Below are 12,540 nucleotides of genomic sequence, written 5' to 3'. Positions count from 1 at the left end.
TTATTGCCTTTTTGTTTTTATATTAAACAAGAGTTCTGACAAAGCGCTTCTCTTTGGCTTTTTGGTAATTAAGAGTTCCATTTTTATATTTTATAAGTATTTATATGTATATTTTTATGTAGTTTAAATATATACATAAAATCTCTGTGTATGTATATTTTGCCTTTGTCAAGCAGTAAATAACTTTAGTCCAGAATTTTTCTTTGGTACCAGTCTTTGGCCATTCGAGCTGTTCACAGTTGAAGGTTTTTTCTTTTTCTTTTTTTTTAATAAATTTATTTATTTACTTGTTTGGTTTTTGGCTGCGTTGGGTCTTCGTTGCTGCGCATGGGCTTTAGTTGCGGCGAGCAGGGGCTACTCTTCGTTGCGGTGCACGGGCTTCTCATTGTCGTGGCTTCTCTTGTTGCAGAGCATGGGCTGTAGGTGTGCGGGCTTCAGTAGTTGTGGCACGATGGCTCAGTAGTTGTGGCTCGTGGGGTCTAGAGCGCAGGCTCAGTAGTTGTGGCGCATGGGCTGAGTTGCTCTGCGGCGTGTGGGATCTTCCCGGACCAGGGATCAAACCTGTGCCCCTTGCATTGGCAGGCAGATTCTTAACCACTGCGCCACCAGGGAAGCCTGTTTTTTTCTATTACATATTAAGATACTTGTTTCAATGAGCTAAGAACCAATTTGACAAATCCAAAACCAACTCATTATCGTGGTAGCCCAGTTCTCACTCCCTGTAATGAAGTCTCTAAACGGCAACAGTGTATTCTATTCTCAGTCAGAAAATGTACTGAAGATTGAGAATATCAAAATGTTTGGTAAAGGTCTTGCAAAAATCAACTGATGATTACTCTATAGTTTCAGTTATAAAACTCATCAGTTTCGGTTATAAAACTCATCTCTATTTGCAATTTCCTTCTGTAAGTTTGAATCACAAGGAACAACCCACTCGCTATTCCCCAGAAAGCCAGATACAAATTACCAGATTAAATATACTGTTAGTTCAACCCTGACATTTCTTTTCTTTATTATTTTTTTACTGTGAGATACATATACCAGAGAATATATCGAAATGTGTAGATACAGTTTTAAAACACAATAATAAATTGGCCATTAGTGTAGCCACCACCCAGGTCAAGAAATAGAACTCTGTATGCTGTGGTCCCATAGATAATATTTTTTGTTATTGTTACTGGTGCTTAAGGAGCCTTCTGTGCCTTGTCTCACCATCCTAGACACAATCTTAGAGAAGTAGGACAGAGAATCCCAAATTTGGCGGGGTGAGGTGAGGTAGAAGGTGCTGTCATAATCCCAAATCAGGGAGGGAAGATGGATGATGATAGGAAAGGGGTGCAGGGAGCACGTGGGTTGGTACCAAAGAGACATCTGACTCACAAGCCTTGGAGAGTAGTGAGTGATTTTGTCAACAACTGCTCATTTCAACCCTCAGACTGTCTAGGAAAACATAGCCCACATTACAGAGCAGAAACATGCTGGACCCAGGACTGAGCTGGTATGCCACAGGCATCCTGCAGACCTTTGGAAAGGTCTTTATCCCTGGAGCCCTCAGGACGGAATGGTGGGCAAATACTATATCCTTCAAAGCTCTACAACAGACTTTTGGGGAAGCCCTGTTACAGGAGCCCGTACTGAATATGTTCTCACTAAAAGGTGGTTTTAAAATACTTTCACCCCTTCTCTTCCTACACAATCTCTAATGTTAGTTGCCTGATGATCACTTCTTTAATTGTCAAGGAAGAGTAACCACAAGATACGACCTGGTAGTTGAGTTTTGATGGCTTTGTGTTATGCCTGTTTTACAGATGAGAAGTCAGAAGCCCCAAAGAGGTTCAGTAACTTAATCAGCTACTAAGTGGTAGAGCTGAAACTAACCAAGGCCCTTTTTTCATTGATCCCTCTACTACAGCAAGCTCCTTATCCAAAGGTGAATCAACAACCCTCCCGGGTACCTGGTTGAAAGAAAAACTTAGGAACATGTGGTTTTCTTAGCCTAAGAGGCTCTTCACTTGTGTTCATAAATAACAGTGGTTTGGGGGGTTGTTTTTTTTTTTGTCATTTTCTAATTTCAGGATTTGTAGGAGAAAACGCCCAGCCAATCCTAGAAAACAACATTGGAAATCGAATGCTTCAGAATATGGGCTGGACACCTGGGTCAGGTCTCGGACGAGATGGCAAGGGGATCGCTGAGCCGATTCAAGCCATGCAGAGGCCAAAAGGATTAGGACTTGGATTTCCTCTACCAAAAAGCATCCCCACAGCCACTGCCTCCCATTCAGGAAAATCCGCCTGAGAAGAAAAGCGAAGAAGAGATGTTTTACCAGTTGCATTTGCGCTATGTATCCCGTTGTTCTAAAATTACAACATAGCTTCTATTTTTGAAGCCGAAATCTAACATCAAAGCCTCAGACTTGTCACTCTAGCTTCCTAGCTGCGTACGGTTCTGCCACAATGATAGAAATGGGATTTCATCACAATTCATGGTGCTAAACACCTTTACCTTTTAAAAATGTTCAGCAATTTACATTCTAGGTGTAAAGAACAGCTCAATTTGTCTTATTTATTTTGATCTTGTATGTCAGTAACTTCTAATGCTTTAGCTTGATTCATTCATGTGTGTGCTCCATGCCCTGGCAACTGAGCACGCCCACATGTTTCTAAAATGGGATTAGCCGGAAAGGGTTGTGTTTCACATCAGCCCTGTCTGTTGTAACCGAAAACACCTATCATCACATCAGGGAAGTCCTAAGCACATCTTTGTTTGAAAGGCTGGCCAATTTCATATTCCCTGAATATGGCTTTTTGGTTAGGATTCTCTAACAGGGTGACACCCATTTTCTATCCTTGGACAGTGTAGTATGAAGTTCACAGTTGACACACAGCAATTAATGTTTCCCTCTGACATGTCGACAAAAATAAACCTCATCGTTGTGATCACCAGAGTGCCCTCAACATGACTTTAATGCAGATTTTATAAATTTTACCTCATTTAGAACATAAAATAATTATGGAAAGGAAAATATTTTTTAAATTCACCATGACTGAACTGTAAATTCCATTAATCTAGACTTCCTTCTACCTCTTTCTTCCCGAAGGTTGATATTTTTTTAAGATCAACTCAACTGTAGTAAACTGACTTTAAATTTTAACCATCAGAGTAAGTTAGAATATCGACTCAATTTATTCGAAGATTTAAGTGGCTCTCCCAAGAATTCAGATTTCTGGCAATGGTCCAGCCCATATACAAGGTGAACAAACAATGAATGGTACTGATTTGCCCTTTCTAACATCTAAGCAGTTACCTTCAAACCAAGCAAAACAAGTCATTTTTACTTTGTGCCTCGTATTGTTATATCTGAATCATCTGCTTCCTAACGTCAGAGATTCTAAATTGCTCTTAGTTTAGATGTTGATTAGTTGTCTTCATTATTAAGGACTAATAATAATATTCTCTTTATAATGGCCTTTGTTGGTTGAGTGAAGGCCAAGATAGCTCACGTGACTCACCCTTCTAATGTTATTTTTTTAACCCTTTGTTTTTCTAGAGTAGTTTTAGGTTCACAGCAAAATTATGGGGAAGGTACAGAGATTTCTCATAAATCCCCTGCTCCCACACGTGCACAGCCTCCCCTGTTACAAACTTCCCTCACCAGAGTGGGACACTGTTACAACTGATGAACCTACGTTGACACATCAAAATCACCCAAAGTCCACAGTCAGTATTACAGTTCACTTTTGGTATTGAACACTCTATGGGCTTGGACAAACGTATAATGACATGTCTGCACCATTATGGTCTCATACAGAGTAGTTTTACTGTGATAAAATTCCTCTGGGCTCCTGTCTAATAGGCTTTTGGAAATCTGTCAATCCCCCAAGAGTTTTTTAAAGGGGGGAGAGGAGGTTTGTGCATGTAATAGACCTGTCCCAGGTGGTCCCCTGAAGAAAATACTGCCAGTTAGGGAGAGGAAGTTCAGCCTGCTATCGGAAAGGCCTCATGGTTTGCCAGATTTCCTTTTAAGGACGCGTTCCTTTTAAGAATTATCTTCTTTCCTAGGAGTATCGTGGTAAAAGGACAAGTTGGTTAGAGGACTATTGACTACCAGGTGAGTTGCTCTTATGCTCTTCTTAGGCTATCCGGTGAGCATTCTTATTGGATAAAGTAACCTTGTTGTATGATTCTTTTCTACAAGTTTGTTACCTGGAAATTCGCCATTTTTCAGAAAAGGTTTTTGTTGACTACTCATTCTATCTATGTAAGGGGTAAAATTGTCTATATTCCAGTTTAAAACTTCTTCATGGTAGTATACAGTGCTCTAGGATCTGTTCAGACGTTTCTTTTTATTTGTTTGTTTGTTTAATTCCATTGCCCGAAGATCTCCTAAAATCCTAGAATTTTGAAAAGCCAAATGTGGAGCCACTGATAACACACAATGAGATTATTGTGAGACTGACTGATCCTAAATTCCTAAGGACTCGACCGTTCTTTTTCACTTTACCAAGTTCTAACCCTCACAGTGAAGAAGGACAGACCATATATACCAGCTGGCACGGGGCAACTCCTTAACTGAATATTGCAGCTGTATGAAAACTTTTTCTTGTCCTCCTGGACAGGTACCAACCTTCTGAAGCAAACCTTCTCTAAGATATCACTGAGCTTGGGTGCTCTCTAACTCAGCCCCCCAAAACAATTCATCTTTATATTTTCCCCTGATAGAAGAAAGGTCTCAATCTTGACGTCTAGTGCCCTCTCTGTGACTCACAGAGGATTTCAAACATCTCTTATCCTATGGAAGTGTTTAACTGTACAGAATACGTGAATCAGTACTCAAAGCAGAGAGGTGGCAACATCCCAAGCATCCCCCCTGCTCTCACACAGACATGTACCAGGAGCACATACATCCCTTCACCTTTCAGTGAAATTTAAGAAAAATCAAACGCACACCTGAAGTTCTGCTTGGACCTGAACTGAATCGGAGAAATAAACCCAATTGAAAAATGCAATTTGTAATGTAAGCTGAATATCTTTTAAGATATGAAGTTCACTAATTTATGTTTTATATAGAGTTATAGTTAATTTTTACCGGTTCCTATGCCCATAGAACCCAAAGCATGCAAAGGAATTCATCCTTTAGAATGTATCGATCATATCTCCTTAAAAAGGTGGTTAGATTTTTCTCTTCTTCATAAAGCCAACTCTTCTACAGTATCTAAAGCTTCATATCAAATTAATTGCTTGTACTAAAAATTTTACAGAGTACATTGGTCTCTTCCACTACTATCCAAATTATCCAGTCCCAGCAGTAGCCGAGAGAGGGTGGGTGTGGCTACATTAGCACTTCAACTTTTTGCCTTTATATAGGTGTTATACTTGATATTAATCAGATTGTGTGTGGGGGTCATTTCCTTCCTTCCTTCCTTCCTTCCCTCCTTCCTCCTTTTTTCCTTCTTTCTCCCCAAATACAATTTTTAAGGCTATGTTCCCCCCTCAAATTTATTTGCTTTTATTTTTTAATTATATGGTACCCCTTTAAAAGAAAATCCATTGCTAACTAAAATTTACCAATTAATTGGTCTCAGCATTTTAAAACATAGATCGTATAACACACACTGTTGCTATCAAACAGAAGTTAAGACAAGTAGGGTTAAAGATATGCCTAATGTATACATATAGGTGTGTTTACAGGGCACATATATGTGCCATATACAGACATGATGGCAAAATAATTGCATTTTATTAATATTCTTATTTTAGCATTGTGAATTGATATTCTTGCAATTAATTGAACTGACAATTGCTTCTCTTCAATATATTTTCATTTTGAGCAGATATTTCAAGAAAGAGAAAAATCACTGTTGACATGCCTTTTAAAACCATGTCCTCCTGTACTGTCTTTCTAAAAAAAAAAAAAAAGTGACCTAAATTGGTATTGTAAAATGAAGTTGTTTAGCAAAGAATATTTTGGATTTTTTTTTCTTTTAGTAGAAAGGTATATTAATAGTACAACAAAGAATGAAAGAATAAACACAATGTTTGAGAATGTTATTTATAAGCAGTCATTGTCTTTGTGCCTTAAATGTTTCCTTCTAAAAGTAATAAAAAATAGAGTTGAAAGGACTTTAATTTTTTTTTAATTACTACCCATTGACAACATCAAACAGTGCAGTTAAATTCATTGTTAATCTTTAAGCCCTGGAAAATGTCAACATTTTCCAAAAAATTTTAGAGAAAAAAAATTGGTAAATATATTTGATTTCATTTATTCACAGCTGGTTGTGACCTGTTCTACTACATTTTCCTTTGTTTGTTTTCTCTGAAACTGGGCTAGACTAACTGGCTGAGGGTCTCTTTCCACTCAGAGATTCTGATTCTAAAGTAGCGAGTGCAAATTCTCTCTGACACTTGAAATATCCATCAGGACCATATGTGTTACAGTCCCTCCATTTCCTTCTGGGAAATTGTACCTCTCAGAAACCTGCCTGCATTTTTAAAATATTTTATAATACTCATTAAAACGTTGAGTTCCGTTGGCTGTAGGAAAGCATCTCACTATGTTGATAAAATTTTCTTTTCTCCCAAAAAACTGAGTTGTGAACTGCTAGAGTATGTGGATTTCTTTTTAATCCAATAGGTATTAAATACTCATTTATTTAACAGGCTTGCAGTAATATATACTCAACTGACAAGTGGACCATGAAGCCTCCTTCTGCTGGGTTCCTACTAGGCGAAGACTCATTACTTTACACACCTGACATTTTAAGTAGATCCAGATTTGTCTCTAGCGAGTCAACGCCATTAACTACCAGAGTATGATCTACTATCGCCACTTTGGGTTTTATCTGTACATTAGAGTCGTCTTCTGTCTTTGAATTGTCAGAGAGTTTAAATCATTCTCAGATTCACCGACCTCATTCCTGTTGTAGTATCAGAATGTCCCGTGTTTGCTCTTTAATCTTTCGAGGATGAAGTTAGGTAACAATTGAAGGCAATTTTTGTGTTTCTTTAGTTGGTTTTTTTTCTTAGTTTGAATACTCAAAATAAATTACTAGCATTTTAAATCTGTGTATAATACTTGATGTTTCAGCTCTAAGATGGTAAAGACAAGACTGTATTATGATAGCATCCCAAGCAAAAAGAACAATCAGACCTATTTTCTACCTGTTTTCATCTTCCTATTAAATTTCAAGGAAATGTTTATTTCTTCCTAAAGGCAGCATTCTTTAATAAAAGCAGAAAGGATGAGAAATAATATGCGAGCTCATTATATACTTAAGTAGTATGTGAGTTCATTATATACTTAATACATATATTTTTATATATATAAGTATATATATATACATATATATATACTTATATATACAAATTCTTATATCGTTATTGAAGTGAATTTCTTCAAACGCCAGAATTTCATAGTTTTGATGAGCAAATGAGTTGGAGAGGTGGGCGTGGAATTAAGGTTCCATTAGATACCTGTGTGGCTAATCTAATTCTAAAGTTCTTTGTTGATGGCTATAATTGATTATGGAAACTATAGATAATCCACGTTGCAGGCAGGAGGTACAGAGTTTACAAAACAATTGTTTAAGTGCATGTGAAGCACTTTACAGCACACATTAAAAATTGTGAAATTTCAAGTACAAAACCACAATATTTGTAAAACAACGACCATCGTGTCTGTAGGCTCTCAACAGTCAGCAGTGTGGTCCGGAGTCTGTAAGGCTTGGTTCTTGCCCCTCCCGCATCTTTATACACCTCACCTTTAATTGCATCACTCCTGATTTCTTTCCACACGTTTGTCTACTTCCCCTATTTTAATATCATGGGACAGCCTTCCAAAACGAGGCAACAATCGCGAGCACACAGGAAACCCGCGTGATCTGACTCCTGTCCCGTTGTGTTTCTCCATTACGTCCCTTAACAACTCAGCTAGAAACAAGCAGCAGATTCTTTTCCCCCCCGCTCACTGAGTAATTGTGTGCGCTGTGTGCGCGCCGCAGTGACAGATGTGCAATATAGCAGCTTCTTCAGGAAAAAATTAACAGTTTGTCCAGCATGTCAGCTCGCTCTTTTTAGTGCTTGGGAGGTCTTGGCCCCATTATGGATGATTTAGAAATTGAGGCAAGCAAAAACCAGCTGCCTGCGCTGAAAGCCTTGGTTAGTCGCCCTCATCTGCATTCCAGGACTCACTTACAGCTAGAAATTGGTGGAGCCCCTCTGGCCACGCTAAGAGGATGGGCTGACAATGCCTTGATTTGTTGAGAGAGAGAATAAATGGGTTTTTCAGAAGATGAAATATCGCCATTACTGGCCAATTTACAGCATTTGATCTGTTCTTCAAACATGTCACTTTTGTTATTGCTGCATGGTAATTACATAGTGAAACGGAAAGAAAACAAATTCAGGTTACGTATTCAGATGGATTGCAAAATCAAATAATCCTGATAAATGCCCATTTATGATACACATGGATGAAAGGTTCATTTTAATTTTGAATGGCTGGCTCAGCCAGAAATAGGATATAGGATTAAATTCCAGAGAATCTGCTTACATAAAAGCAAAGAGTCTTTCTCTTCACTTTTTTCAGATCCAGGAAATCCAGGTTGATACCGTGAGGCATATTCACAAACAGGATTGTCCTGAGACAATACAAAAAGTAAATTCAGCATTGCATTCTGAAAAGGATGCGTACTGGAGAGTTATCTTGTTCTAGAGATTCGTCAGTCCTGAAGACTTCTCAAGAAGCAAGTGGGCCTAGGCTGAAAATATTTCCAGTTTGGAGGAAGAGCCTTACATTTTGAACTTTACTTTAGGTACTAGAAATCCAATGCTTTATTCCTGTGTTCCTCTTTCTAAGGTTATTTCTCCCGCCATCCCCAGACCCTTTTATTATAAAGGAATGTTGCCTGTAGACGTTTAGCTGAGCACACCGATAATGAAGTTCGTGGAGAGGAAAAGGAACAAGGGGCCGCACCCCAGGGCCGCTACTTAAAATGTCATGTATACAAAGTAATGGGTCTTCACTTAGTAGAATCTCAGCAGAAGCAGACTTCATGGTCCACTTATCACGTGCGTATATATTACCGTAAGTCTGTTAAGTAAGTGTTGAATATCTACTGGCTTCTAAGTTTGCTGTGGCAGGGACAGAGAGATAGAAGAAGCACACCAGCACTTAACTGCCTTGGCCTGGGGTGAGACGTGTCACTGTTCAGGATCCATTGGCCAGATTTGGTCACACGGGCCCAACTGGATTTCAGGGAAGCTGCTGGAAGTAGGGAAGCACGTGGATGTTTGCGAGCACTAGTTCTGCCGTAGTTATTTATGCTGTGGTTATACTATTTTTACATAACCTCAATATGACACGTCCAGACCGTTAAATATCAAAGCAACCTCTACCACATTTCATTGAGTCTAAGATGCCATCAAGTTTAAGAGGCACCTTAATTTTATGTATCATTAAGAAAGAAGAAAAAAAGCACTGGCAAACTGTGGTCCTCTACCCCTGGCAAGAGGCCTCCATCCCAATTTCAGAAATACTAAAATGTGAAAAAAAAATGATAAAAATATGTTTATAAGTATTAAATGACTTGTGCCAAGAAAACAACTCTAAGGAATGCCAGGGAGGGGCTGCATGAAGTGGTGGGATTGGGGCTGCTCCTTGAAGAATGACAGGGTTTGACTAGAAACGAGGAGGGTTCATTTTTACCCATAGCTTCTTCTGTTATGTTGACATTATATGACATAAAAGGCTCAGGCATTGGAATTATTCCAAACTAGATTCAGCGCCCAGCCCTAACGCCTTCTGTATTTTTTGAGACTAATCTCACAAGTTGCACCCTTTTTTGCTGAAGAAATAATAATAGCTACCTCATTGAGTTATGAGGGTTAAATTAATAATGCACACAATACACCCTAGCAGTGTCTGGCAAATAGTAGGTGCTCTAAATTAGGTACCATTTCTTTTCTAGTTTCTAATAAAGTGATAAATTGTCCTTGTTTGTTCGCTCTTCTGGTTGAGGGGAGAAGGTCAGAAGTGTTATTGTATTTTTACTTTGCTAACAGTTCCCAATAAAGACAAGTGGTATTAAACAATCTTCCTAATTTCATAACCATTGATGGGCATACCCTTAATAATAAACTTCTGCTATGACTCCAAATAATAAGTTTTTTAAAAATCCATTGGACTAGAACCTATAAACAATAAAAATACAGAATTTAACCACCACCTGCACTCAATAATTTCTTACCAGCTGACTGAATGTCTTCCAGGAACCACTGGCCATGCCCATCAAGGCCTTCGGAACCTACCATGGCTCTAGTATATGCTACTGATCTCACAGAACTGGGAGATACAGAACCCAGTGAGACGGACGTTGGCCCAGGAGTAATACTAATGCTATGACAAATGCCTTAGACCTCTTGCTTGAGATGCTTAATTTGAAATTCTGTCTTTTCACAGAATCTTTTCAAGACTATATTCTAAAACAGTGCCAAACTTCAGAGTGCATAGGAATCACCAGGAAAGGACTTTAAAAAGTTGAGATTCTCAAACTCCACTGTCAGAAAGATACCTGAGGATGAGAATGCAGTTGAGAAAGACTGTCCTAGAAGAACCAGATTAGGTCTTCTCCAAACCTTTGCCCACATCCAAGCTCAGCCTTCTATGGTGGACCCTACTGGCTCATCTGCCCCAGCTGTCTTCTCCTGGTAAATGTTCTCAACATCACCACCCTCCCACCCTCTCCCTAAGACAATTCCCAGGAATTTGGAATTAGAACTAATAGATTTCATTCTGGACTTGGTATAACTGGTCTCTTGAATGGAGAAGCCACTGGTCTGGGCAGCAAAGGAAGTCAGTATGTAAATGAGGTAAAGAATGAGGTAAAGAAAAATGTCTAGGTTTCCCACAGCCCTGGATCCTGGTTTAAGCTTGCTAGATGTTCTCTCCAAAAAAGACCAGAGGACCGTTACCGGGGAGGTGGAGACAGCAACACTTTTCTGTAGGAGAATGTGACATCTCTTTGCATGGAACAAGCCTCACGTTATTGGGCAGGATGCTTACCACATGGGTCTAAACATCTTAGGAGCAAACATATAAATCAGAGGGCAAATCATTCACATTACGCAAAGCTTTTTCATGTTGTAAAAGAGCACAGGGTCCCTTTAGGTAGCGTTTTCTCAAGTGCTTATTTACAGATCATTAAATACTTAACAGGGAAAAAGTAAAAGCTGAAGTGCTTAAGCCTGTGTTTATTAAATAGCCATCATAGATTCAGATAAAGCAAGTCTAAAATCATAATGACAGTTAATTGTCCAGTTTTTAGATTTTTGTATTAGGAGACAGGAGCTAAAATAACAGCCTGTCCAGGTTAATATAGGACCCCTGTGCATTCGACCATGGTTGTAATTCCTTTCTGTGGGCTTATCTCCAGTCCCATAAGACACTCCTTTATCTTATAATAAACGTTCTCTTTTTGTACAAGTTAAGCTTTCTGTTATTTCCAAATAGTACTAATTTTCTGCAGGATGTTGGCTAAAATGTAAATGTATTATAAAACACTGAAAAGTACTACCATAACTTGACCAACTGAATTTTCTCTGATTGTGCAATTATCTAAAAATGTATAGTTTTAGAGGAACTATTATACCTTATAATGCTTTAATAAAGTTCCTTCTTGTGGCAATGGAGTATTCTAAATGACTTGACCTCATTTTTCTTTTTTTTTTTTTTTTTTGAGCCTAACTCTACCAAATTCTAACCCAGTAATTCCTAGCAATAAAGGAGGCCCATTACTTCAAGGGACTCTCATAAGACTGGAGAAGAATTCTGAATATTACTTTACTTTTCAAATATGTTAATGAATATATAACATATGATATTTCTCTTCGAGCTGTTTTACAATTTCTATGTGTCACAGAGTAGAGGAGAGCATGGCAAATCTATAAATTATGATGTCACTTCCTTCAGTCTTTGTATCCCATCTTACAGCTGCCTGCTTATCACACTCTCAGGCTACCGAGTTCTGCTGTTGGTTCTTGGGAGGACATGGCTGTCACTGCTAAGATGGTTCCCTTGGAATCAGCAGCTCCCCTGTTCTAGCCTATCAGACAGGAGTTCCAGACCCTCCTCTATAGGAAGGAAGCAACTAAAAAAAAAAAAAAAAAAACAGGAAAAAGGCAGAGAGCAACACTTTAGTCCTGGTGGTTTGCTTGGCTTTTATATCTGCGACACAGAAGCAGGGAATACAGCAGAAGAAGAGCTGGACCAGGAGTTAGAAGACTTGGATTCAAATTTGGTCCATCCATTACTGGTTCAAGACACTCACCTAACTGCTCTGGATTTTGTATCCAGATTTATAAAAAGAAGTGGTTATTCGGAAAAAGGAGTTGATGTTTCTGAGTGCCTGCTCTGTGCTGGGGATTTCTCATGAAGTTTTCCTGAGAACTTCACAGAAAGGTATCAATACCTCTGTTGGCCCTTCTCAGTTATAAAGATTACATGACAATCAACTTCGAGAATGCATACTAATGGGGAAAAA

The 12,540-nt window shown here is 38.7% G+C and overlaps 1 protein-coding gene across 1 annotated transcript in view; it reads left to right on the top strand.

Annotated features, from left to right (window-relative positions):
• Window positions 1-11,674, top strand: part of GPATCH2 (G-patch domain containing 2) — a 172,774-nt gene extending 161,100 nt beyond the window's left edge. Inside the window, exon 10 of the mRNA XM_030868312.2 lies at window positions 2,076-11,674. Coding sequence (XP_030724172.1) covers window positions 2,076-2,296 — 221 coding nt within the window. The 3' untranslated portion in view covers window positions 2,297-11,674. The remainder of the gene's footprint in view (window positions 1-2,075) is intronic.
• The last annotated feature ends 866 nt before the right edge of the window (window positions 11,675-12,540 follow it).

Source organism: Globicephala melas, chromosome 1, assembly GCF_963455315.2.
Source record: "Globicephala melas chromosome 1, mGloMel1.2, whole genome shotgun sequence".
In the NCBI taxonomy this organism is placed as follows: Eukaryota; Metazoa; Chordata; class Mammalia; order Artiodactyla; family Delphinidae; genus Globicephala; species Globicephala melas.
The sequence above is the reverse complement of the archived record's forward strand: the minus strand, read 5'-3'. Positions and strand labels throughout refer to the sequence as shown.